Source organism: Pteropus vampyrus, unplaced genomic scaffold, assembly GCF_000151845.1.
Source record: "Pteropus vampyrus isolate Shadow unplaced genomic scaffold, Pvam_2.0 Scaffold115, whole genome shotgun sequence".
Taxonomy (NCBI): Eukaryota; Metazoa; Chordata; class Mammalia; order Chiroptera; family Pteropodidae; genus Pteropus; species Pteropus vampyrus.
Window position 1 is genome coordinate 828326 of NW_011888896.1, and position 26744 is coordinate 855069.

General features: G+C 30.4%; 1 protein-coding gene and 1 non-coding gene across 4 annotated transcripts in view; one reads left to right on the forward strand and one right to left on the reverse strand.

Annotated features, from left to right (window-relative positions):
- Positions 1 to 26744, forward strand: part of LRRIQ3 (leucine rich repeats and IQ motif containing 3) — a 167860-nt gene that overhangs the window by 3486 nt on the left and 137630 nt on the right. For 2 of the 3 annotated variants that reach the window (XM_023533924.1, XM_011365695.2), the window contains exons 2-4: positions 12939 to 13187; positions 14747 to 15070; positions 24387 to 24520. In XM_023533924.1, the coding sequence (XP_023389692.1) occupies positions 12939 to 13187; positions 14747 to 15070; positions 24387 to 24520 (707 nt within the window). The remainder of the gene's footprint in view (positions 1 to 12938; positions 13188 to 14746; positions 15071 to 24386; positions 24521 to 26744) is intronic. The other variant, XM_023533925.1, reaches the window with a different exon arrangement.
- On the reverse strand, positions 1701 to 1819 carry LOC111743539. The gene has a single exon (XR_002781749.1). It is a non-coding gene; the product is annotated as a 5S ribosomal RNA (ribosomal RNA).

Below are 26744 nucleotides of genomic sequence, written 5' to 3' on the forward strand. Positions count from 1 at the left end.
ATTGTATATCCAATGGGTTTGGACAAAAAATAATGACATGTATACATCATTATAGTGTTTTTCAAAATAATTGGACTACCCTAAAAATCCTCAGGGCTCTGTCTGTTCATCCCCCGCTACCCCCAAACCCTGCAACTACTGATTATTTTACTGTCTCCATAGCTTTTTTTCCTCCCAGAATTCATATAGTTGGTATCCTATATTATGTAACCTTTTCATATTGTCTTCTTTCACTTATTAATATGCATTTAAGTTTACATCATGTCTTTTCATTGCTCGATAACCAATTTTTAGTGCTAAGTAATATTCCATTGTCTGGGCTTACCACAGTTTATTCATTCACCTATTAAAGGACATCTTAGTTGCTCTCAGGTTTTGGAAATTACGAATAAAGCTACTATAAACACCCATGTGCAGATTTTTGTGTAGAAATAAGTATCTAGCTCCTTTGGGTAAATATCAAGGAGGGCAATTACTGGACCTAATGGTAAGAGCATGTTTAGTTTTCTAAGAAACTGCCAAATTGTCTTCCAAGGTAGCTGTACCATTTTATATTTCTACCAGCAATGAATGAGAGTTCCTGTTGCTCCATATTCTCTTTAGCATTTGGTTTTGTCAGTGTTCAGGATTTTGACCAATCTAATGTGCATGCAATGATATGTCATTGCTATTTTAATTTGTATTTCTAAGATGATGTCTGATGAAGAGCAACTTTCATATGCTTATTTGTCATCTGTATATCTTTGGTGAAGTATCTGTTAAGGTCTTTGGCCCATTTTTTAATCTTTTTGTTCATTTTCTTATTGTTGAGTTTTAAGAGTTTTTTTTTTTGTATATTTGGATCATAGTTCTTTATCAGATAATTCTTTTGAAAATATTTTCTCATAGTCTTTGATTTGTCTTCTCATTCATTTGACATTACCTTTTGCAGAGCCTATGTCTTAATTTTAATGAAGTCCAGGTTATAAAATATTTCTTTCATGGATTGAGTTTCGGTGTTGTATGTAAAGAGCCATCATTATACCTAAGGTCATCTAGGTTTTCTCCTATATTATCTTTTATGAACTTTATAATTTTGTGTTTTATATTTAGGTCATAGATCCATTTTGAATTAATTTTTCTGAAGGTATAAAGTCTGTGTCTAGATTTATTTTTTACATGTGGATTTCTAGTTGTTTCAGCTCCATTTTTTAAAACACTATCCTTTCTCTATTGTATTGCTTTTGCTCTTTTATCAAAGATCAGTTGACTATATTTATGTGTGTCCGTTCCTGGGCACTATTCTGTTTCATTGATCTATCTTTCTATTCTTTTGAAAATACTACACTGCCTTAACTATAGCTTTATATATAATAAGTCTTTAAATTAGATAGTGTCATTCCTCCAACTTTGTTCCTCTCCTTCAATTTTGTGCTAGATATTGCAGGTCTTTTTGCACTGCACATAAAATGTAGAATCAGTTTGTTGACATTGATAAAATAATTTGCCAAAATATTGCAATGGAATTGATAGTATTGAATCTTCTTATCTTTGAACATGAAGTCTCTTTCCATTTATTTAGTTCTTCTTTGATTTAATCATCAGCATTTTGCTGTTTCCTCCTGTGGATCTTTTATTTTTATTTTTATTTTTTATTTTTGGTTGACCTCACAGATTGCAAGGATCTTGTCAATTTACAATCCCTTATTTTTTATTTTTTATGCCTACAGCACCAGGTCTTCCTAGCTGGTCTCCCATCCAAATACTAACCAGGCCCAACCCTGCTTAGCTTCCAAGATCAGATGGGATCGGGCTTGTTCAGGGTAGCATGGCCGTAGACCCTCCTGTGGATCTTGTACATATTTTGTTACTTTTATGTCTAGATATTTTATTTTGGGGGGATGCTAGTGTAGATGGTATTATGTTTTTCATTTCAAATTCCACTTGATCATTGCTGGTATATAGTAGTAATTGGCTTGTTTATTAACCTTGAATCTTCCACCTTGCTATAATCACTTATTAGTTCCAGGAGGTTTTTCTTGTTGTTGATTCTTCTGGATTTTCTACATAGACAATCATGTCATTTGTCAACAAAGACAGTTTCATTTATTTCTTGCAAATCTGTACACATGTATTTCATTTTCTTAGTGCTTTAGGTAGAATTTCCAATACAATGTTGAAAAGTATAGTGAGATGATGCATCCTTGCCTTGAACCTCATCTTAGTGAGAAAGCTTCTAGTTTCTCTCCATTAAGCATGATGTTAGCTGTAGATTTATGTAGATATTCTTTATCTAGTTGAAGAAGTTATCTATTCCTAATTTACTGAGAGTTTTTATCATGAATGGATATTGGATTTTGACAAATGCTTTTTCTGCATCTATTGATAAGATTGTGTAATTTTTTTTGACTTCTTGATGTAATGAATTATATTAATTGTTTTTCACATGTTAAACCAGTCTTGCATACCTGGAATAAATTTCACTGGGTGTTAGGTGTATGATTTTTTTTGTACATTTTTAAATTTGATTTATTTCTTTATTATCTTTCTGATATTCATGGGATCTGTAGTTATGTCTCCTCTTTAATTTCTCACATTCATAATTCGTGTTTTCTCTCTTTTTTCTTTCCCTGGCTAGAGTCTTAGCAATTTTATTGATCTTTTCTGAGAACCAAGTATTGGTTTCCAGATTTTCTCTATTGATTTTTATTTTCACTTTCATCGAATTTTGCTTTCATTTTCTACTTACTTTGGATTTAATTTACTCTTCTTTTTAGTTTCCTAAGGTGAGAACATTAGATTATTGCATTTAGATCTTTCTTCTTTTGTCATATATGCCTTTAATGCTGTAAATTTCTCTCCCAGCACTGCTTTTTCTGCCTCACACACATTTTAATAAGTTGTATTTTAATATTTATTTAGTTTACATTATTTTAAAATTTCTCTTGAGATTCTTTTTGGTACATGTGTTATCTAGAAGTATGTTAATTTCTATATATTTTGGGATTTTTCCAGCTGTCTTTTTGTTATCGATGTCATTAAATTCCATAATGATCTGGGGCAGACATTGTATGTTTTCTGTTCTTTTAATTTTGTTAAGGTGGCCCAGAATTTAGTCTATCTTGGTGAATGTTTTATGGTCCAGAATTTGGCGTATCTTGCTGAATGTTTCATATGATTTTTTGACGAATGTGTATGTTGCTGTTATTGCATGAAATAGTCTGTAGATTTAAATTATATCCAATTGATCCATGGTCGAGTTCAACTATGTCCTTACTGATTTTTTGCCTTCTGGATATGTCCATTTCTGATATAGGAATGTTGAAGTCTCCAACTATGACAGAGTCATCCGTTTTTTCTTGCAATTCTATCTGTTTTGCTTTATATAGTTTTATCTTCTGTTGTTAGGGACATAAACTTTAACATTTGCTATGTCTTCTTGGAGCAATGACCTTGTTATCATTAGTAATGCCCTTCTTTGTGCCTGATAACTTTCCTTGCTTTGAAGTATGCTGTCTGAAGTCAATGTAGCTACTTCTGCTTTCTTTTGACTAGTGTTTATATGGTATATCTTCCTCACTTTATTTCAATCTAAATGTCTTTCTATTTAAAATGGGTTTCTTATAAACAACATATAGTTGAGTCTTGTTTTTGTATCTTCTCTGACAACATCTCTTTTAATTGGTGCATTTAGACCATAGATGTTCATGATTATTGATATAGTTGGAATAATATCTGTCATATTTGTTACTGTTTTCTATTTGTTGCCATTGTTCTTTATTACTGTTTTTGTCTTCCACTCTTTTTCTGCTTCTTCCAGTTTTAATTGAGCATTGTATAAGATTCCATTTTCTCTCCTTTCTTAGCATATTGATTATAGTTATTTTTTTTTTAGTGGTTGCCCTAAAATTTATAATATATATTTACGACAAATTCATTTTCATTTTCAAATAGCATTATATCCCTTTCTAGGTAAAGTACCTTATAATAAGAATATAGATAATAATAATATAGACCTAATTCCTCTCTTTCATCTCTCATGTAATTGCTATATTTAATTTCAATTAAAAGTGAGCATTCATATGCATATGATCTGTACATTAGAATAGATAATTGCATATATTGTTTGTTATTAGTATTTTGACATAGTGTTATCTGGTAAGTCAATTAAGAATAAAGAAAAAAAATTTTTATTTTACTTACATTTATTTTTTTTATCAGTGCTCTTCCTTGCTTTATGTAGATCTGAATTTCTGAACTATATTTTATTCCTTTTCTCTAAAGAACTTTAACATTTCTTGCAAGGCAGGTCTACTGGCAACAAATTCTCTCAATTTTTGTTTTTCTGCGAAAGTCTTTATTTCGCTATCACTATGAAGGATAATTTCACAGGGTACAGAATTCTAGGTGGTGTTTTATTTTTTTATTTTTCATTTATCTCAACACTTTATTTTTTTTTAATCCACTGTCTTCTTGCTTGGATAGTTTCCTAGGAGAAGTCAGATGTAATTTTTATCTTTGTTTCTCTGTAGGAAAGGTGTTTTTACTCTTGTCTTCTTTTCATGAATTTATTTTAATTTTTTTAATTTCTGTATCTTCCTCAGTTTTGTTGTAGATTACTTCAAATGGACTGCTCAAGTAGCAAAATCATGATATACTTGTCTCATTATTAGCATAAGATTTTTTTTTCAGGAGATAGGGAGGGCAGTTGGTGACGAATATAAATTAGGAGAGTCAATAAGTAAGTACACTGTTTATTACTTTTCATAGAAATGTTTTAATGATCCAACTTTAGAATATACAAAATCTGTTTTATGAATGCTAACCAACATTGTTTAGGTTAGAAGAAATAAATACTTGCTGTGTTAAATTTTTCTTATTAACAGATTGGGCGCAGATTTCTGTGCAGAATTTGGGGGGAGGGGTTAAGTGCTTTTTATTATTTTATATCTACTTGGTCTTACCCTTTATTTTGGGAGATTTATAGTTTTACAGTCTACAGGTGTAGAATAAAAATGAAAGTTGAAAACCGATGTTTTCAAAAAACTTAAAAAACAAAATATATACAGCCTTCTAAATTTTAGAAAGCAAATATATTTAAAGGGGAAAAAATAAAATGTCTTTATTACAAGTGAATCTTCACTTCTTGTTCCAAATTTTTCATGTCATTTGAAAACACTTGGATTGTACCACGCAAATGTATTGTTTCCTACTAAATTTAATAAAAAAAGAGAATCAGGTTATTTATATTAACTTATAAACCTACTAGATTTCATTTTCATTTGCCAGAAGATATGTAATGTTCTGATGGTCCTACTGGAATACCTCTTTTCAGTTTCTTATTAGTTTGTCTGTGATGTAAAATCATGGCAAGATTTTATCTAAACAGGATTGACTGAATAAATCTGTCGGCCAAATAAAAAGTATTTTGAAAATACAATTGCTGTGTTTATGATGGGCTTAAATGTATTGCAGACATTCTAAACTAAAACAAATGTAAAATATTACTAATTATCATTCTTACAGTTAAATTTTTGAAAAAAATAAAACTTTTTCTCTTCTTTTTTCATGATTTTATTTTATATGCAGAATCTTAGCAGCTTTTATAATAATTCTGGAGTGCGGGTCCAAAATTCTCTTTCTTTAATAATATAACTAGTTCTTACAAAATAAGTTACTGCAACATAGACCATCAAACCTAATATTATATTTCAATACACTTTTTACTAAAAATAATAAGGTTTCTGTATTCCTAAGTATCTAAAATTTCAGTGAATGAGTGTGGTATGTAGAGTTCATTGATATAGTCAGCAAACATTTCTTTGAAAATTCCTTTTAAATATTTATTATATATCCATTCATAAAGGAAATAAATACACAGAATAAATGTTATTTACTTTTCAATGTTTAATTTAATTATTCATTAATTATAACCTTATATAGTTCCCATTGACGTATTTGCCAGCAATTTTTTTTAAATGGAAAATGTTGAGAACAAAGAAGAGGCTTATAATTGATGTACATTGTATTTTATAATGACATGATTTTCACAGTGTGATTAAAAATGTATGATAATTTTAAAATTAGTACTTCAGTCAACACAAACTAATGAAAGGTTTACTGACAATGATAGTGATTTCTTTTTAACTACAGAACTTCTTTGAAACTGTAATTGGAGCCGTGATGCTTTCTCTATTGTATTGCTGTACTTAAACTAAATTTGCCTTTTGAACATTATATTATTATTTGCACTTGATAATATACACATTTGTATGTACATTTCACATAGTATTTGTAAAATTCTCTAAGTCTAAAAGGAACAGAAGTGCTTGTATTTTGCTTTAATGGTCATATTTAAAATTGGCAGCAATTGGTAAGGAGGCTTTTAAGTAGATAGAGGAGGAGATATCATTTGCAATGGTTTTAGCTTTCCTTGGTGGGCAGTATAATCATTTGGCCCCATAGCTGCAGAGATAAAATTCCGTAGGTATGCTATGGGGCCTGAGAATTTGTGTTACTTTAGTTATTCTGATGTGCAATGAAGGATGAGAAACACAATTAATGTTGCATGAAGTAGTGTAAAACAAAATATGAAAACTTTTCACTTATCTAAAATGATTGGGATATGTGATAGGTTGTTTAACTGAATAGTCTGAATAATTGAAACATACTTCATATTCTGAATGAAGAAAGCTAGTGCTTAAAGAAATGAAAAAATAGTATACTACATTTATTCCTATATTTAGTAATTATGTCTTAGTCTTTCCTTTGAATGTTAATAACTCAATATCATATAATAATGTTCTATTATGGAATTTCTTAAATAATAAGGTTGTTTATATACCGGCAAATAAATGCTGTTGGTGGATGTGAATATTAATGCAACAGAGAACGTGAATATAAATTAGGATATGAGAAAGACTGATTCTGACATTTAATTTGTTTTAGAATTCATATCATACCAACTAAAAATTAATTGAGAATGGCTTGAAAATTAAAATATGTGAGACGAAAAAGTTAACAGGAACTTAATAATATGTTTGCATGATCTTGGGACGAGCTTTAGTATTTAAGTGTTAAATTCACTCTGAGTGACCTGACAGATAAGAAAAAGCTTTACTTTGAAATAAGATTTCTTATGTATGATAAAAGCAGCTACAGAGAGTGTTTGGAGACAGTTCCCCCCGCCCCCCCCCACTCACTAAAGGTCTTGAAAGACAGGTAAAGAGTTGGTTTTCATCATAAATGTCCTCCATCTGATCTGGTTAAAATATTTAATATTTATAGAATCTATAGATATTTATAGAGACTTCTGGGATGAGATAATGACAAAATATGCCCCCACCCGCAATTATTTGATAATATAATTAAAGATTATATTTCTTTGCAAATTTATTTATTGAAAATATATTCATTACTGATTTGCTTTTTCTTCTGCTTCTTTTGGGTTTAATTTGCTATTCTTTATCTAATTTTCTAAGGTAGAAATGTAGATTATTGATTTTAGATATTTTCTGTGTATGAATTTAATGCTATACATTTTCCTTTAAATATTGCTTTCACTGCATCCTACAAATTTTGAAAAGGTGTATTTCCATTTAGTTCAAAATATTTTTAAATTTCTCCTGTGATTTCTTTAATTCATATATTATTTAGAAGTATGTAGTTTAATATTAATATATTTGAGATTTTCTAGCTCTTTATATTATTGATATCTAATTTAATTCCACTGTGGTTTGAAACAGATATTGTATGTTATTTATTCTTATAAATTTGCTAAGATATGGTTTATGGCCCAGAATGTGGTCTATCTTGGTAAATATTCCATGCAAGTTTAAGAAGAATATGTAATCTACTGTTGTTAGATGAAGCAATTAGATGTTAGTTGACTAATGGTGCTGTGAACTTCAACTATGTCCTAACTAATTTTCTGCCTGCTGGATCTGTTCATTTCTGATAGAAGAATGTCGAAGTCTCCCACTATAATAGTGGATTCATCTATTTCTCCTTTCTAATTGTCTCAGTTTTGCCTCAGGTATGCTGTGTTTAGGCACATGCAGATTAAGGATTGTTATGCCTTTTTGTAAAGTTGTCCTTTTATCATTTTGTAATGCCCCTCTTTGTCCCTGATTATTTTCTTTGCACTGAAGTCTGCTGTATCTGAAATATAGCTTCCAGCTTCAGTTGCTTTTTATTTTTTATTTTTTGATCAGTGTTAGCATGGTATATCTTCACTTAAAAAAATTTTTTTTTAATGTGTGCCACAGAAGAATGAATTTTTAATTGAAAATTCACATATAATAAAATCACCCTTTTAAAGTGTCAATTCAGTGAAAAATATTTTAAAACAAAAACGATAACTCGATTTATCAACACCTTTTCATGTTACTGTGTTCTACAATATCAGTTTTAATGCTTTCATAGTATTCCATTGATTGTATTACAATATTTTATTTAGTTAATACCACTTCTTAAGACATTTAGGATATATCATGTTTTTGCTATTATATACAATATTTAGTGAATGCCTGTGTAACATTATCTTTTTTCACATCCGTTGTTATTTCTTTTATTTTACATTTTTATTGCAGTATAACTGATGTGTAACAAATTCAAGTGTACAACATAATGATCCAATATTTGTACATATTGCAAAACTATCACCACAAAAAGTTTAGTTAACATCTGTCACCATATACAGTTACAAAATTATTTTTTCTTGTGATGAGAACTTTAAAGATCTACTATCTTAAAAGCTTTCAGATATGCAATACAGCATTATTAACTATAGTCAGCATGTTATATATTACTTCCCCTTGACTTATGTATTTTATATCTGGAAATTGTACCCTTGGACTCCCTTCACTCAGTTGGCCTACTACCCACCCCTACCTTTGGCAACTACAATCTGTTTTTGGTATCTATGAGCTTATTTTTGTTTGTTTGTTTGTTTTAAATTTCACAATAAGTGAGGTCATGCGGTATTTGTCTTTCTCTGTCCAATTTATTTCACTTAGCATAATCCCTTAAAAGTCCATATATATTGTCACAAATGGCAAGATTTCATTCTTTTTTATGGCCAAATATTATTCCTCTGTGTGTGTGTGTGTGTGTGTGTGTGTGTGTGTGTGTGTGTGTGTGTGAGTGAGTGAGTGAGAGACATTTTTCTTTATCCATTAATTTGTTGGTTTGCATGTCTTGGCTATTGTAAATAATACTGCAGTTAACATGGGGTTGCATATATCTTTTTAATTTAGTTTTTTTTTTTTTTTTAAGATAAATACCCAGAAGTAGAATTGCTGGATCATATGGTTCTATTTTTAATTTTGTGAGGAATTACCATAGATTTTTTTTTTTTTTTATAGTGGTTCACCTTTTACTTTCCCACCAACAGTGCACAGTGGCTCCTTTTTCTCTACATTCTCGGCAACACTTGTTATTTCTTGTCTTTTTGACACTAGCCTTTCCAATAGGTATGAGATGATATCTCATTGTGGTTTCGATTTGCATTTCCATGATAATTAGTGATGTTCAGCATCACTTCATGGCTGTATGTCTTCTTTGGGAAAATGTCTATTCAGATTTTCTGCCTGTTTTTTTTAAATTGGAATGTTTGTTTTGCTATTGAATTGTATGAATTCTTTATATATTTTGGATACTAGTCCCTTATCAGATAAATGATTTGCAAATGTTTTCTCCCATTCAGTATGTTGCCTTTTAATTTTCTTGTTTCCTTTGCTGTGCAGAAGCTTTTTAGTTTGATGTATTTCCATTCGTTTAATTTTTACTTTTGTTGGCCTTTGGTTTTGGTGTCAGATCCAAGTATCATCACCAAGGAGTTGTAAGGGAGCTTACTGTCTATATTTTAGCGGTTTTATGGTTTCAGGTCTAACAATCAAGTCTTAATCTATTTTGAATTAATTTGATGGGGGCATGGTGTAAGATAGTGGTTCATGTTGTTTTTTTGCATGTGTCTGTTCAGTTTTCCCAACATCATTTATTGAATAGACTATCCTTTCCCCATTGCACATTCTTGGATTCTTTGTTATAAATCATTTGACCATATATGCACGGGTGTATTTCTAGGCTATCTTTTCTGTCCCATTGATCTATGTCTTTGTTTTCATGCCAAAGCCATACTGTTTTGATTACTCTAGCTTCCTAATACAGTTTAAAATCAGGAAGCGTGATGCCTCCAGCTTTGTTCTTTCTCAGGATTGCCTTGGCTATATAGGATCTTTTGTGCCTCCATATAAATATTAGGATTGTTTATTCTATTTCTGTGAAAAATTCAATTGGAATTTTTGATAGAGATTGCATTGAATCTGTAGAATGCTGTGAGTAGTATGGATATTTTAATAAATTCTCCCAATCCCTGGTCACAGACTATATTTTCATTTATTTGTGTCCTGTTCAATTTTCTGCATAATGTCTTACAGTTTTTAGTGTACAAGGATTTTACCTCCTTGGTTAAAAATATTCCTGGGTATTTTTTTGATACAATTTTAAGTGAGATTGTTTTCTTAATTTCCCTTTCTGATAGTTATTAGAGTATTGAAATACAACAGATTTTTCTATATTGATTTTATAACTTTACCAAATTCATTTGTTTTGACAGTATTTTGGTGGATCTTTTAGGTTTTCTATTTATAATATTATGTCATCTGCAAAAGGTGACAGTTTTACTTCTCCCTTTTCTATTTGGATGCCTTTTATTTCTTTTTCTTGCCTAATTAATCTGGCTAGGACTTCAGTACTATGCTGAATCAAAGTGGTGAGAGTGGGCATTCTTGCTTTGTTTCCGGTATTAGAGAAGTTTTCAGCTTTTCACTATTGAATATGATGTTAGCTATGGACTTGTCATATATGGTTTTTTTTTTATGTTGAGGTGTTCTATATCTACTTTTTTAAGAGTTTATCATTATTATAAGTTGATGTAGAATTTGTCAAATGTTTTTTCCGCATCTAATGAGATGATCATATGACTTTTATCTTTCATTTTGTTAATGTGATATATCACTTTGATTGATTTTTGGATATTGAAACACTCCTGCATCCCTAGAGTAAATCACACTTGACCATGGTATATGATCATTTCTATTATAAATAGAAAACCATGGTCTTGTTCAATTTGGTTTGCTAATATTTTGTTGAGGATTTTTACATCTATGTTCATTAGGAATTGACCTTTAATTTTATTTTCATGTAGTGTCCTTATCTGGTTTTGATATCAGAATGACGCTGACCTCGTAAAATGAGTTTGGAAGTGTTCCTTCTTTTATTTTTTTGGAGAGTTTGAGAAGAATTAGTATTAATTCTTCTTTAAATGTTCCTTAGAATTTGCTTCCATAACTTTACTTTTAATCTATACATGTCTTTATATTTAAAATGGGTTTCCTGTAGAGAATATATAGTTGAGAAATGGGATATCTACTGTTTCCCGTCGATGTGTTTTGGGGATTCAAAGGTTTTGTTACAAGTTAATGAGCTAAAATTCTTTATCTTTTTGTTAATAATAGTGCATTTAGGTTGGATCACTTGTAACAATTGTATCACACTAATGCAATATGTTAATAGGGGAAACTATGTGAAGTGGGGTGTGAGGGAATATATGGGAACTCTGTGTACTTTCCACTCAATTTTTCTGTAGACTTAAAACAGTGACTATTAATTAAAAAAAAATCACTTGGCTGTAAAAATAGAAAGGAAAAAAACATTTTTGATATATGACTCTCACTTTGCAGATTTCTCACAGATTTGTCATTGACTTCAAAAATTAGATTCTATAGCTGAAGCTTTTGATCACCCTATTGTCTGTCTTGAATCATTTTTATTTATACCCTAGAAATGGTCTCTCATAAGTCCTTGTTATAAACTGGTGTTAGCCTATACTTAGGCCACATTAGAAAAGTAGGTGTTCAAAAGGAAAGGCTGAAGAAAGACTTCCTAATATTTCTAAATTGGGAGTCCAAATGATGGACTCATTGTAGACGTTGCCCTTCCTTTCAGTAACTATAGTGCTTGATGAGTTTGTAAGGGTTTATCCATATCTATTTATTCCATACCTGGCTCTTTAAATTTGGGAGACCAGTTTACCTGTGGTTTAGGCTAGACTTTCTCAAGATATCCATGAATTACCTAGGCACATGTAAATTACAAATTCTTTGGCCAGCAGCCTAGAGACTCAGATAATGATGATATGGGGCCCAGGAAATTTGCCTTTTGATATTTAGAGTTTGAGAACTATAGTTTTAGGCTTTGGTCGGGATATAAAAAGTAGTTAACCTTTTTAAAGAGAGCAAGGGTTTATTTGGATTTTCATATTTATTCTCATTTGGATTATGCTGGCCCAGTTTGCCCCCACATACTAGAAATAGATTCCTCCAATGGGTAAGGTGGTTAATCTTACAATATATCCTCAGATAGACCACTTGAATTTAATAAATACAACAGTTGAAACCCTGTATTGTATCTTAATTTCATTTAGTTGCTTTTTCAGCCTCTCGCACACCCAAAAAATTATCATTTTCCTGACTTGGGAGTTCATCCAGTATATTTCTTTATCTGATAGTATCTTTTAAGCAAAATTATTATGCAAGGTATGTTGAGATACTTTTTTCTTTGTTTTAATTGCCTTGCCAAGAGGTGATGTTTTTATCTCAACTATTTCACTGAATTCCATTTTCTTTATGTATTTCAGGAAAAAAAAGTTTTTCTTCCCCTTACTGATTAGTTCATTGATGAGAGCAATGATACAGTTTTTGAGTTATAGTTCTATAAATGCTAGTCATTTAATATGCTTTGGTATAGGAGGTTTAATGAGAATTAGATTTTTAAAAACTTTTAACTTTTCAACCCATTTTTATTCTTACTATCTATTAGCATATATTTTTATTTTCATATAGATTTATTTTTGGAAGTTGAAAAAAATTTTGAAAGTAATTTACCTTTTTTTCTAGATGTTTCATGGAACTGTCACAAAAGAGCTAACCAGTCATGAAGAGTGGAGTCACTATAATGAAAACATAATAGAAGATAAGAAAGATTTTGTTTTTATGAAGTTCAGTGGTCTTCATTTAAAATCTATGGAAAATTTGCGATCTTGTATCTCTCTTAGAGTATGCATCTTCTCAAACAATTTTATTACAGATATTAGTCCACTTCAAAGTTGTATAAAATTAGTCAAACTTGATCTCCATGGAAATCAGGTAAGCAATAGTCATTTTAAATATTTGCATATAAATTAAATTATACATAATAAGCATTTGTTTTTTCTATCTACAGTATTTTTCCCAGGTGGTCTTTTATATAAAATATAAGCAAACATTTAAAATTAAATAAAAAATAGAAAATGTATAAACACAAAATTTAAAATATAAGCAAAAAATTTAAATTAAAAACATATAAATAAGCAGTGTGTGATTTGGTTTTACTTCTTAAATCCATAGTCTGGATTAGGAATACTTCTTGACTCCTTAATTATTTTTTTTAATGCTGTATAATTAATTGACATATAATATTATATTAATTTCACGTGTACCACATAATGCTTCGATATTTGTGCATATTGTGAACTGATCACCATAATATTCCACTTAACATTTATCACTACACATTTACAAAGCAGATACATGATTTGCAAATATTTCCTTCCATTTCGTCAGTTGCCATTTCTTTTTGTCAGTTGCCATTTCATTTTGCTATGCAGATGCTTTTTATTTTAACGTAGTCCTACTTGTTTGATTGTTTTTCTTTTATCAGATTTGAAAGAAATATCACCAAGATCTATGTCGAGGAGCTCACTGCCTATGTTTTCTTCTAGAATTTTTATGGTTCTAGGTCTTACCTTCAAGTCTTTAATCCTTTTTGAGTTAATTTTTATATATGGTGTAAGATAGTGATCCAATTTCATTCTTTGGCATGTGTTTGTCTAGTTTTCCCAGCATCATTTATTGAAGAGATTGTTCTTATTTTGTATATTCTTGGCTACTTTGTTGTAAATTAATTGCCCATATATGTGTGCATTTATTTCTGAGATCTCTATTCTGTTTTATTGAGCTATTTTTTTTTAAAATACTAGTACCATACTGTTTGATTACTATAGCTTTGTAATATAGTTCAAAATCAGAGAGCATGATGCCTCTAGCTTTGTTCTTTTCTCTCAAAATCACTTTAACTATTCAGAGTCTTTTGTAGATCCATGTAAATTTTAATATTCTTTGTTCTATTTCTGTGAAAAATGCCAATGGAATTTTTGATAAGGATTGCATTGAATCTGTAGAATGCTTTGGGCAATGTGGACATTTTTTAACAGTATTCATTGTTACAATCCATGGGCAAGGACTATATTTCCATTTATTTGTGTCTTCTTCAATTTCTTTAATGTCTTATTTTCAGTGTATAGGTATTTCACCAATATAGTATATAACATTGTTTGATATAAATTTTTAATTCTGTATCTAAGGAAAGTATTTTAGAAAAGTTTAAAGAGTCAGCCTATTATAAAAGAATTTTTACTGAACAAAGTATATATGTTTATTCATTTAATTACACTAATAATGATAGCTTATGCCAGACATCCAGTGTATTATATTTTTATGCCAGCTATCATTCAGTTAATTAGATATTCTGGTTTTATTTGTTAATGAGAAATTTTCCATTTGGGAAAAAACTAAATTTTAGAAGATATTTAATAGATTTTATTTTCCATGTAATTTGTAGAAATTTTACTTTTGTATTGAAAGTATTATTATTAATAATATTTTAGGTAAAGAGTCTACCAGATACCAAATTTTGGAGTGGATTGAAGAAACTAAAACTCCTCTATCTTCATGACAATGGGTTTGCAAAGTTAAAGAATATATGTATGTTATCTGCCTGTCCAAGCCTCATTGCCCTCACTATGTTTGATTGTCCAGTAAGCCTTAAAAAAGGATATAGACATGTTGTTGTCAATAGTATATGGACTCTCAAAGCGCTGGATCATCATGTGATTTCTGATGAAGAAATAATTCAGAACTGGCATCTTCCTGAAAGATTCAAAACCTATAACCCCAGGCTTTTCTTTAATTTTTGCCCTGCTTTGAAAAAGGTAAATGTTTTCATTAGGACTTGTTTTGAATACATTTATAGAACTGTAGAGAAAATTTAATCCTAAAGTTCATACCTAAATTATATAAAACTAATATTTTGTATCATTGATGTAAAATACCATATACTAGTGAATACATTAGTAATGTGTTAGGTCTGAAATTTATAAAAGGAGTATATGTTTACTGCATAAAATATATTGAATAGAAAAGTATCAAATTGTAGAGAAATATATATATTTGATTTCTGCTTTAATAGCTTTAAGGAAATATAGCTTACATATTGTAAAATTCCCCTATTTCACATGTATGAATCAATGGTTTTAGTAAATTAACAGTGGTGCATAACCATCTCCAAAATCCAATGTTAGAAGTTTCCACCACTCCAAAAGTTTCTCTCCTTCCCATTTGCAGTTAATCTCCACTGCTATCCCTAGTCCTAGGTAACCATTGTTCTCTTTTCTGTCTCCATAAATTTGCTTTTCTAAACATTATATAAAGGAACCATACAATATGTAGTCTTTTGCATCTGCCTTCTTTCTCTTAGTGTGATGTGTTTGAGGCTCATTCGTGTTGTAGCATGAATCATTAGTTCTTTTTGACTGCTAAGTAATATTTTATTATATGAAACATGTATTTTCATTGTCCATTCAGCAATTGATGGACATTTGGATTATTTGCAGTTTTTGCTATTATAAATAATGCTGCTATGAACACTTACTTATGTAGACATAAGTTTTCATTTTTCTTGGGTAGATTCTCAGGAGTACAGTTGCTGAGATGTATGGTAAGTTTATGTTTAACTTGTTAAGAGACTGAAGTGCTTTCTAAGGAGTAGAAACCACCAGTACAAAAGGGTTCTAGTTTCTTTATGTCTTTGCAAACTCTTAGTATTTTCTGTCCTTTGCGCTATAAACATTCTAGTAGGTGTGAAGTTGTATTTTATTTATGGTTTTAATTTTTATTTCCCAATGAGTAACGATAAACATTTCTTTTTCATCTCTTATTAACTATTCATGTATCTTCTTTGGTGAAATGTCTATACAGATTTTTTCACCCATTTTTAAAGTGAGTTGTTTGTCTTATTGAATTGTAAGAGTAGATATTTGGATATAAATCCTTTATCAGATATATGAATCACAAATATTTTCTCCCAACTTGTAGCTTGTCTTTTCATTTTCTTAATGTTGTCTTTTGAAGCAGAAAAATTTAGAGTTTTATAAAGTCCAATTTTATGAATTTTTTTATAATGGATTTTTTGTATGGATCATGCTTTTGGTGTTGTATCTAAAAATTATGCTTAATTCTGGGTCACAGGATTTTTCTCCTATATTTTCTTCTTGAAGTTTAACAATAATAGGAAATTTAGATCTGAGTTTTATCTTGAATAGATTTTAATGCATGGTATGAAGTAAGGGTCTTTGTTAATTTTTTATATCCATGATATCAGCACCATTTGCTGAAAAGATTATTTTTTTCCCTAGTGAATTGTCTTAATATCTTTGTCAAAAATCAGTTTGGTCATAAATGTAAGAGTTTATTTCTGGAGTCTCAATCATATTCCAGTGGTCTTTCTATCTATATTTATGCCATTACCACACAGTCTCCATTACTGTAACTTTGTAGTTAAGTTTCAAAATGGGAAATGGGGAAGTCTGAATCTTTCAACTTTGCTTTTCTTTTTTTTTTTTTTCAATATTACTTTGGTTATTCAGGATTTCTTGCATTTACAAATGAATTTTAGGATCAGTTTGACAGTTTCAACAATGATTCCTGTTGGAATAGTGATAAGGATTCCGCTGTAAATATAGATCAATTTGTAGAGAATTATCATCTTTGCAGTAGTGAGTATTCACCAATGTGAACTGTCTCTCAATTTATTTAGATGTTCTTTAATTCTCTCAACAATACTTTGTAGTTTTCATTGTACAAGTCTCCCACTTATTTTGTTAAAATTTATTTTTAGGTATTTTATTTATTTTGATATTATGAATGGAATCATTTCCTTAATTTTGTATTTGGATTGTTTGTTGCTAATATATAGAAATACAGTTGATGTTTTTATTTAATTTTATATCCTGCAAACTTGCAATTCTCATTTCTTAGTTCTGGAGGTTTTTTGTTGATTCAAAATATTTGTTTTTAATTGAAAGTGGATTTTTAATTTTTTCAAGTTTTTTCATATTTGAATGAGTCCATTGGGGAATAGGTTTTTTTTTCTTAAAAGACAATATGAATTATTAATGGAAGAGGATAAACAATTAATTTGATGACACTGGCATGTTCAATCATTTTATGTTGATTTTTAAAATGTTGAAAAAGGTTATTGGGAAACTTTAGTTGGATGTTACAAAATATTTAAATGGATAGACAAAAATATAAGAAAAAATGCTTCATGACATATGACTATTAGAACGAATGAATGCGTTCAAAAGAGGGTTAATTGTGCAGGTGTTAACAAAAATCAGTTACAAGGTATAGGAAGTAAAAATGTATGCTGCAGAACAGTGTTTATACTATGTTCTAAGTATATATAAATCTACTATAAATGCACTAAAATTGGTAAAGAAATCATTTGAACAGTGGTGATCACATCTGAAAGGGTATATAAACAATGAACAATGATTATGCATGGGAAGGCTGGAGATTAGGAAGTTGGAAACTTTTTCTAACTGCATGTGATTATTATTTTTTAAATATTAAGAATATTAATGGTTTTATAATAAGTTTTAAAAATTAGAGAAATAAGAAACAAGGTAGTATTTATGCTTGAGTGTCTTAACCTGGGCCCTAAAGGAAGAATTTTATTTAACTAGTCTAGTTTTATGGTATGGGATAATCAAAGGTAGGGACATACATGACCCTTTTAAGGACAGTCAAAATGACTGAGGTTCATTTAAGGAATTAATGGAAGTTATGCATGTGTGTTGAGGGGGAGGATGGTGAGCATTGAAAAGAACCTTGAATGACATGCCAAGGAGTTTGGACTTCTTAATGAATGCAGTGAAGATCTGTTGAAGTTATTTGAGTAGGAAAATTAGAGTGGTTCTTTCATAGTTGGTACTCTGTGAATATATGGTATTGACAAAGTGTTTTAAAAGATATTAATTTAATATTTTGCTAGCAGCTTAATAAGGGTTAGGAGACAGATGAAGGCAGAAGATCAGTTACTATAGGCCAAAAATGATGTGATTAAGGTTGATACAGGCAGACAGTCAGGAGCAGAGAAGAAAGGAGACAGCAGAGGACAGACATTCAGTAAAAGCCATCGAGGTAGACACTTTGTATGTTTTATTCCTTTGTTTCTTCACCAGATATATATTGAGCACCTGATATGTGAGAGGGATTATTCTGGACTCAATGATAAATAATATGACCATAGGACCTGCTTTTATGAAGTTCAGTGGAAAGGTTTAGGAAATAAAGACATAAGAAAAAAAAAATTGAAAAAACGAAATAAAACAACCATAGAATGCCAGATAATGTTAATTTCTAAAGAAAAGAAAAGAAAGTGGTAACGTAGGACAAGAGTGGTAAAGATTTGGGCTACTTTAGCTATGGTGGATAGGGAAGGACTTTCTGAAAAATATTTTATTTATTCTTTATTGTGTTCTTTGACTTGGAAAGATATTATTCTTATTTCACAGAAGAACATGAAATATAATGAGTTTTAGAACTTATCCAATATCAGATGTCTAGTCATTCATCCTACTATCAGATAAAGTAAACTTCAGAGCAAAGAAAATTATCAGAGGCAGGGAAGGACATTATATAGTGATAATCAGTTTAAACCACCTGGAAGACATAGTAATTTTAAATGTGAATGCACGAAACAGAACTATAAAATACATGAAGCAAAAACTGATACAACTGAAATGAAAAATAGAGAAATATATGATTATAGTTGTAGACATCAAACTCCCTTTTTCAGCCATTAGAGCAACTAGAGAGAAAATCAGGAAAGATATAGGAAAAATAGCAATCCCATCGACCAAAAGAATTTAAATGATATTTTCATGGAATACTTTAGCCAACAGCAATACAATACACATTCTTTTCAAGTGCCCATCGAATCATATATAGGCCAGATTCTGTTTCATAAAACAAACCTCAACAACTTAAAAGAATTTAAATCATACAGAGAGTGTTCTCTGACCACAAAAAGATAAGCGGAAAATCTCCAAACACTTGGAAAATAAACACCACACTTTTAACAAATACATAGGTCAAAATGTATTCTCAAAGAACATTAAAAATACATTACCTGAATTAAAATAAAAATAGCAGATAACATAATTTGTGGGACACGGCTAAAGCGATGCTAAGAGGAATTATAGCACTAAAATGCATATTTTGAAAAAGAGGAGAAACCTTCAATTAGTGGTTTAAGATTCCCCCATAAAAACTTAGAAAAACAAGAGCTAAATAAACCCAAAGCAAGCAGAAAGATGGAAATGATAAACATAATAGATATTAGTGAAATCATAAACATAAATCTTGACAAATTAGTAAAATGATCTGTTTCTTTGAAAAGATCAGTAAAATTGACAAACCTAGCAAGACAGAAAAAGAAAGAGGAAACCAGTTACCAATATCAGGAACAAAACAAAGGATATCACTACAGACCTACAGACATCAAAACGATAACAGAATAGTACAATAATGCTACATGCATAAACTTAACACTTTACTTGAATGGATTACTTTTACAAAATAATAAACTATCAAAACTCACCCACCATGAAATAGATAATTTAAATAGCCTTATAACTATTAAGGCAATTAAGTTTATAATTTAAAAACTTCTACAAAAGCAATCTTCAGTCCCAGATTGCTTCACTGGAGAATTCTCCCAAACATTTAAAAAAGAATTAACACCAATTCTATACAATTTCTTTTAGAAAATAAGAAGAAACACTTCCCAATTTATTTTTGGAAACTGATATTACATTGATACCAAAGCCAAAGTACAAAAAGAGAAAACTACAGACCAATATCCCTCATGAATATAAGCACAAAAAATCCTTAGCAAAATATTAGAAAATAGAATTAAAAAATATGTAAAAAGAATCATAGCGTGAGCAAGTGGGGTCATTCCAGGGATACAAAGCTGTTTCAGTATTTGAAAATCATATCAAATATATATCAACTAGTGGATAAAAAGCATTTGACAAAATTCACCATCCATTCATGATAAAAAAAATACCTCAAAAAATAAGTAAAAAAGGTAACTTCCTCCTTATGAAAAATCTCCATGAAACCTACAACTGACATGTTTAATGATGAAAGATTGAATGCTTTCTCTTCAAGACTAGGAACAAAGCAAGGATGCCACTGTCATTTCTCTTGTCAACATAATGCTGGAAAGTCTTGCTAGTGCAATAAGGCAAGAAAAGAAAATGAAAGACATACAGTTGGAAAAAAGAAATAAAGCTCTGTTTGCTGATGAAATAATCACCTATGTTGAAAATCCCAAAGAATATATCCAAAAAATCTCTTAGAACTAAAAAATGAGCTTAGCAAGGCCACAGGATGTCAGGTAAACATACAAAAATCAATCATATTTCCGTATACTAGGAGTGAACATATGGACACCAAAATTAAAATATATTATTTGCAATCACTCAAAAATTAAATACTAGGTGTAAATCTAACAAAACATGTTCACAACTTGTTGCTGAATACTATAAGACACTGATGAAAAAACCTAAATATCTGAATAAAATGAAAGACATATATGTGAAATAACTCAGCAAAATAAAGGTCTCAGTTCTCCCCAAATGATAGACAGGTTTAATGCAATTTCTATCAGAAACCTGCAAGATATTTTGTAGATATAGATAAAATTATTCTGAACTTTTTATGACAAAGTAAAGAAACTGGAATGGCTAAAATAACAAAAACAAAAAGGTATAAAGAATCAGTTACTTGATTTTGAGACCTATAGAGGCTACAGTAATCAAGATTGTGTGGTATTGGTGAGGCATAGACACAAAAATTAATAGAACAGAGCAGAAAACCTAAAATTGGTCCATACAATATGTCTCGCTGAATTTTGAAAAAGTAGTAAAAGTAACAATCAAAAAAAAAAAAACATAGCCTTTTCAATAAATGTTGCTGAAGCAATTGAGCATCCAAACACACACACACACACACACACACACACACACACACACACACACACAAACAAACCTCAACCTAAGGAAATCATTGGGATCTAGGATTAGGCAAACAATTCTTAGATTTGACAGCAAAAGCTCAGTCTTTAAAAGAAAAAAATGGTAAAGTGAACTTCAACAATTTTTTTAATTGCTTTGTGAAAGACCCTGATAAGAGAAAAAAAGAGATAATCTATAGAGTTGGAGAAAGTATTTAGAAATGCATATTTCAAATTGGTAATAGCTAATTTGGTGGAAATTTGAGTAGGATTTTTATTCTTGTTTTTGCCCTTTTCTAAAATTTCTATAATGTTATTATAATTATAAATTTTATTTTAAATTATTTAATGGTTCTTTTAAAACTTGAGAATTTACTGTAGTGTGTTCCAAAAATGTTTACCTGGCTAGCGTGGGGAGTTTCACATGGATTCTCACCATTTTATGTGACTATTAAAGTGAATAAATTATGGATATAATGCGCTTCTGACAGAATAAAAAGGTCAGAACTATATGGGTGTCTTCTATTTAAAATAAAGTGTGGGATTAGTATGATTTATATTATTCAAAAATGTTTAGAAAATGTATGTCAAATTAGGAAATTCTAATGTAAAAAATGACAAATGGAATACAAAAAGACTTTAGAGACCAGATTCATATAGAAGAAATTAAAACATGGGAATAGGAAATAAATAAAAAAATAAATAAGTATAAATGTATTTAAAATGCAGTTAACTGGGAATCTCTTTGTGTAATTATATACAATATGAATAGAATATAGTTTTAGAATTTGTTTTCTAAACTGCTTTTCCTGTTAGATCACAAAATGTTTTCTTCTATATGAGTCATATTATAAAAGTTCTTGTTGTTTTTTTGAGATACTTCATCATATTTTATACCACCGTTAGCAATAGTCCCATTTTCATTCCATGGTTACAGTTGCAAGTGGTAGAGTATAAATATTTCATTATTCTACCACCTATTTTGTTGATTGTTCTTTGTCAGACTTTTACAGTAATATTTTAATTTTTTTTGATTGGAAATATTATGCTCATTGTCTTTTATAGTTAATTTATTGATTTCTTAATTTTACATTAAGTTTGGATAAATTGCTTAGTGAATTGTTTTAGACCACTTTTTTTGAGTATCAAATACTCAAAGGTATCTGTGTTCTTTGTAAACTGTAAAACACTATATCATTTTAAGTATTATGAAATTGTAGCAGATAACATTGGATTTTTGAAATGTTTTAGCTACCATTCTAAGTGTTTTACAAATATTCCTTCACAACAACCAGATGAGGTAGTATCATTGTTTTCTCTGTTTTACAGATGATGAACAGGGGACAGATAGGATACTTGCTAGCAAGTAGTGGAACTGGGATTTAAACCCAGGCCATCATTCCTCTAGTGAAGGAAATGCATTATTTGCCCTTTAGAAAGAGGACATTTCCTTTTGTCCTCAGATATCAAATTGTTATGGCATTTGTACAAGTTTACAGTGATATCTTCATTGGCATTTTATAGGATGATTGTTTTAGGACATCAGAAAGCTTTAGTGCTGTTTAGAGGTTAATCTTTTTGTGGTAGAGACACTAACCCTGTCCATAGGTGATGATTATTCTGTTTATCTCTTTAAAGAGAAGGAATTATTCATGCCTTGGTGGAAAGCAGGTCTCTTGCTGTAAACTGTAGTGTGAACTTAATGGCTCTCTGCTGGTGAGAGTTATAGCATCTGACCAGGACTACTTAAGCTTAGTTATATAAATTCCCTCCTATATTCTTTTCTCTTCTTTTTTATGCACTCAACCGCCCTGCCCTTGAGCTACTGTAAGAAAAATAACTCCCTTCTAACCTTCTGAGTTCTTTACTAAGACCCATGTAATAAACAGATTAACAAGAGAAAAACAAACAAATTTATTAACAATTATATCTGATACATACATAGGAGATGCCCAGGGAAAAATGAATGACCGCCCAGGTGGCTTAAGGAAAGGGGAGGGAATATGATTTTTAGGAAAGGTGAATGATTGATCCTTAGAGAAGTAGATGAGAGTTTGTGACAAAATTCATCTGGATTTGGTGTTCTGTCCTAAACTCCTCTCCTAATGTTTTTCTAATTTACTTTCCTTTGATAAGAGTTTGTCATACCTGGTTGATGAAACACCTGGAGAGGGATTTACGACAATTGAATGCCTTTTGGAGGACCTACCGTTAGGCAGATAGGGAAGTTCAGAGAAAAACCTCTCCATGCTTTTGTTGTTTTTCAAGTGTATATCACTCAAAATAATCAATATGTCAAAGGTGCATATTTTGGGGTGGCATGTCTTGAACTCCTACAATCATATTTTGGAGTGGCATGAAGGAGCACTAATTTGCAAGGCTTTGTGATTTTTTTTTTTTTTCCCTAGCAATACATAGCTGATTGAATGTATAGGCAGAAAAAGTGTATATTTTTAACGTGATGGATTTGGTCATTTTCAGGGTAGGTGTCTTACAAGCAATACAAATTTTAGGCTTTTAATGCGTAATTCTTACATTCAAAATACAAGTAAAGTGGCTTTATTTCTAACTGCTCAAATGATCAATAGGCTATAGGGAGCCTGTGATCCAAGTCTAAACAGTTGCTTGAACAGAGATCTTAGAGATAATTTCTTTAAAGGCAATATAGAATGTCTTTCTCCAGGGCAATGTGTTGTTTTCCAATAAAAGTGTCCAACATTCTACATAAGCTGAAACAGGGATTTGAACTACTGTTAATTATTTCTGTGAATTCAACATTGTCAGTTTACTTGATGGAGATCCACAGAATACTTTTAGAGTTTCTTTGGAGACCTACTTAGAACACTACTTCTCAGATGTCAGCATGATTATGGTCAAAATTTTATACCCATGATATCAGATTGGGAAAAGACTCTAGAATGGAGAGAGTTATCATCATGGATCTTGCATTTTGTGTAGAGAATTAAAATTATTTGATGCTACTATTTCTTGATCTTCTGATCTAATAAAATAGATACGAAATGTATTTATTATTTAACTACTGTGCCTTTAGGATACCTGTGAACATTTTAGTAGTCTATACCATTAGATTACCAAGTTTAAAATGTCTTTGGGAAATACTCTCATGAAATATAAATATCAAATATATTTTCTTTATACAGGGATCAACCTATGAGGATGAAATTAATAATATCAAATATGTTATTTCAAAAATTAATGAAATTCTGGCTCATAATTCACCAGTTTTGATTGTTCAAAGGTGGATACGTGGTTTCCTAGTAAGAAAGAGTTTGAGGTATGTTTTACTTTCTTTATTATTTGAATATTAAAGATGATAAGCAAATCAATGATAAAAAGGCAATTCTCCAATAATAAACATTTTGCATTCCCTATCAAGATGGTATCTTATAGACTATTCAAACTAGTTTTAAGGAAGACACTGAAACTCTGTAGTAATATAGTCTTTAACATAATACAAATTTGATACTTTTTTCTTTTAAATTGACAATATAAATAACTAATCAGTAAAGTTTTTGTTAATCATTCTTTGAGTAATTCTGAGTTTTTTTAATTAAAAACTTAAAAATATCAGTCAAAAAACATATTGAATTTCTCTCATGTAATGAGAAGTAATACAAATATAAGCCATATACTATATAATGGGATACAATAGAAATACAAACCTAGAAACATATATATGAGGATTTCATAATTTGTTTGGATGCGAAGATCATTTTGGTGAAACATCTAGTACAGTATCAATCTACATTATATTTTGCTCTCTCTTTGTTCTTTGTATTCCTTTCCAGCAGCTGACATCGGCTAATAGAGGAAAATTTTTCTTGATACACTCTCTCAACATTGAACTTGGGGATATGAGATAGAACACTCTGTCATTAATTTATTTGTATTAGTCATGCCAAACATCAAACATATGAAAAATATTTTCACATAGCTTGTTTTCAGGTGCTAGAAGATGGAAATGAAATTAGGTCCTGAAATATAGGTAGGATTAAAATAAATCTAGAGCTGGGAAATGGACAACCCCTGAGAAAACCAGTTTAGGAAGTTTCACCGAAATGATAGTCAACATTCTGTGATGAGCAGAAAGAATGTTCTGCATTAACCTGCATGGGCTAAATCATAAATGGCAGTAGCTCTGATAAAAATAGGCAAGAGTGATGGCCAAGGAGCCAAACTGACCATAATACAGTTGCCTGCAACTTCTGTGAAAGAGGTTTGATATACTTTTTAAAGAAAGGTCAAAGCATGAGAGAAAATGGGCTCACAAGTGGGGACAAGTAAAATTATTTAGAATAAAAGAAGTGGAAAAGATAAGGTAGTTGCTGACAAGTACATATTTATTTAAAATATGGTTTCTGACTCATGTTTCTTTAAATTTGGTGTGCATTTTATATGAAATGAACTTCTAGTTAAAGGGACTTGTCTTTAGTTTATTCCCCTAGGATTGAGTTTTTCTCTCTTAGAATCAAGATATTCATTTACCATGAGATAAAAACCTTGTGCATGTAAACAGTCTCTGAAAATTCAGCATGCATGAACAGAATTTGAACGAGCTTTATAGGGAGAGATGTCAATAATAATAACATACAGAGTGGTTCAAGACAGACCGATTTGAATTCTTTTTCTCTTTAAAATGCTGTTCTTTTAGGCAGGAACTACTCTGAACCTGAGTTTCCTCATATGTTAGATGGTAGAAAGCAGGGGCTAATAGCAGTACTTATTTCACTGTTCGCTTGTGGGAATTGAGATCGTGAATATAAACACTTAACACCTGGCATATGTGGATATTACATTCTAAGTAGCTAATGTTTTTTAAACATCATCTTTGTTGTTGTTATATCTTATGCTCTCTGCATTATTTGACTGGGGTGGGTGGGGGGGCGGTGTTCCTTGGATTTCTTGTTCCCTGTCAGTTACGTTTACCATAACATGCAAAGAGTAATCTTTTCAAAATATAAATCTAATTATATTCACCAACTTAAAACCCTAGAGTTGCTTACAATTTGCTTAGGATAAATGACTGGGATATTTACACATGGATGTTCCGGCATCATTTGTTGAAGACTATTTGCTCTATTGTGTTGCCTTTGCAATTTTGTCAAAAATCGATTGACTATATTTATGTTTATTTCCTGAGTTCTCTATTTTATTCCATTGATCTATTTATTTGTTCTTTTGCTTATTTGTTCTTTTGCACATACCATACTATCTTGATGACTGTTGCTTTAGAGTAATCTTGAAGTTAGGTAGTGTCAGTTTTCCAACTTTGTTCTCCTTCAGTATTGTGGTGGGGATTCTTTTTCTTTCTCATTTTTTTTGTCTCAATAGAAACTTTAGACTCAGCTTGTTGACATCTACAAAATAACTTGGTGGGATTTTGATTGGATCACATGGAATCTATAGATAAGTTGGGAGGAACTGACATCTCATCAATATTGAATCTTCCTGTTCATGAACATGGAATCTCTGTTGTTTATTTAGTTCTTTGATTTCAT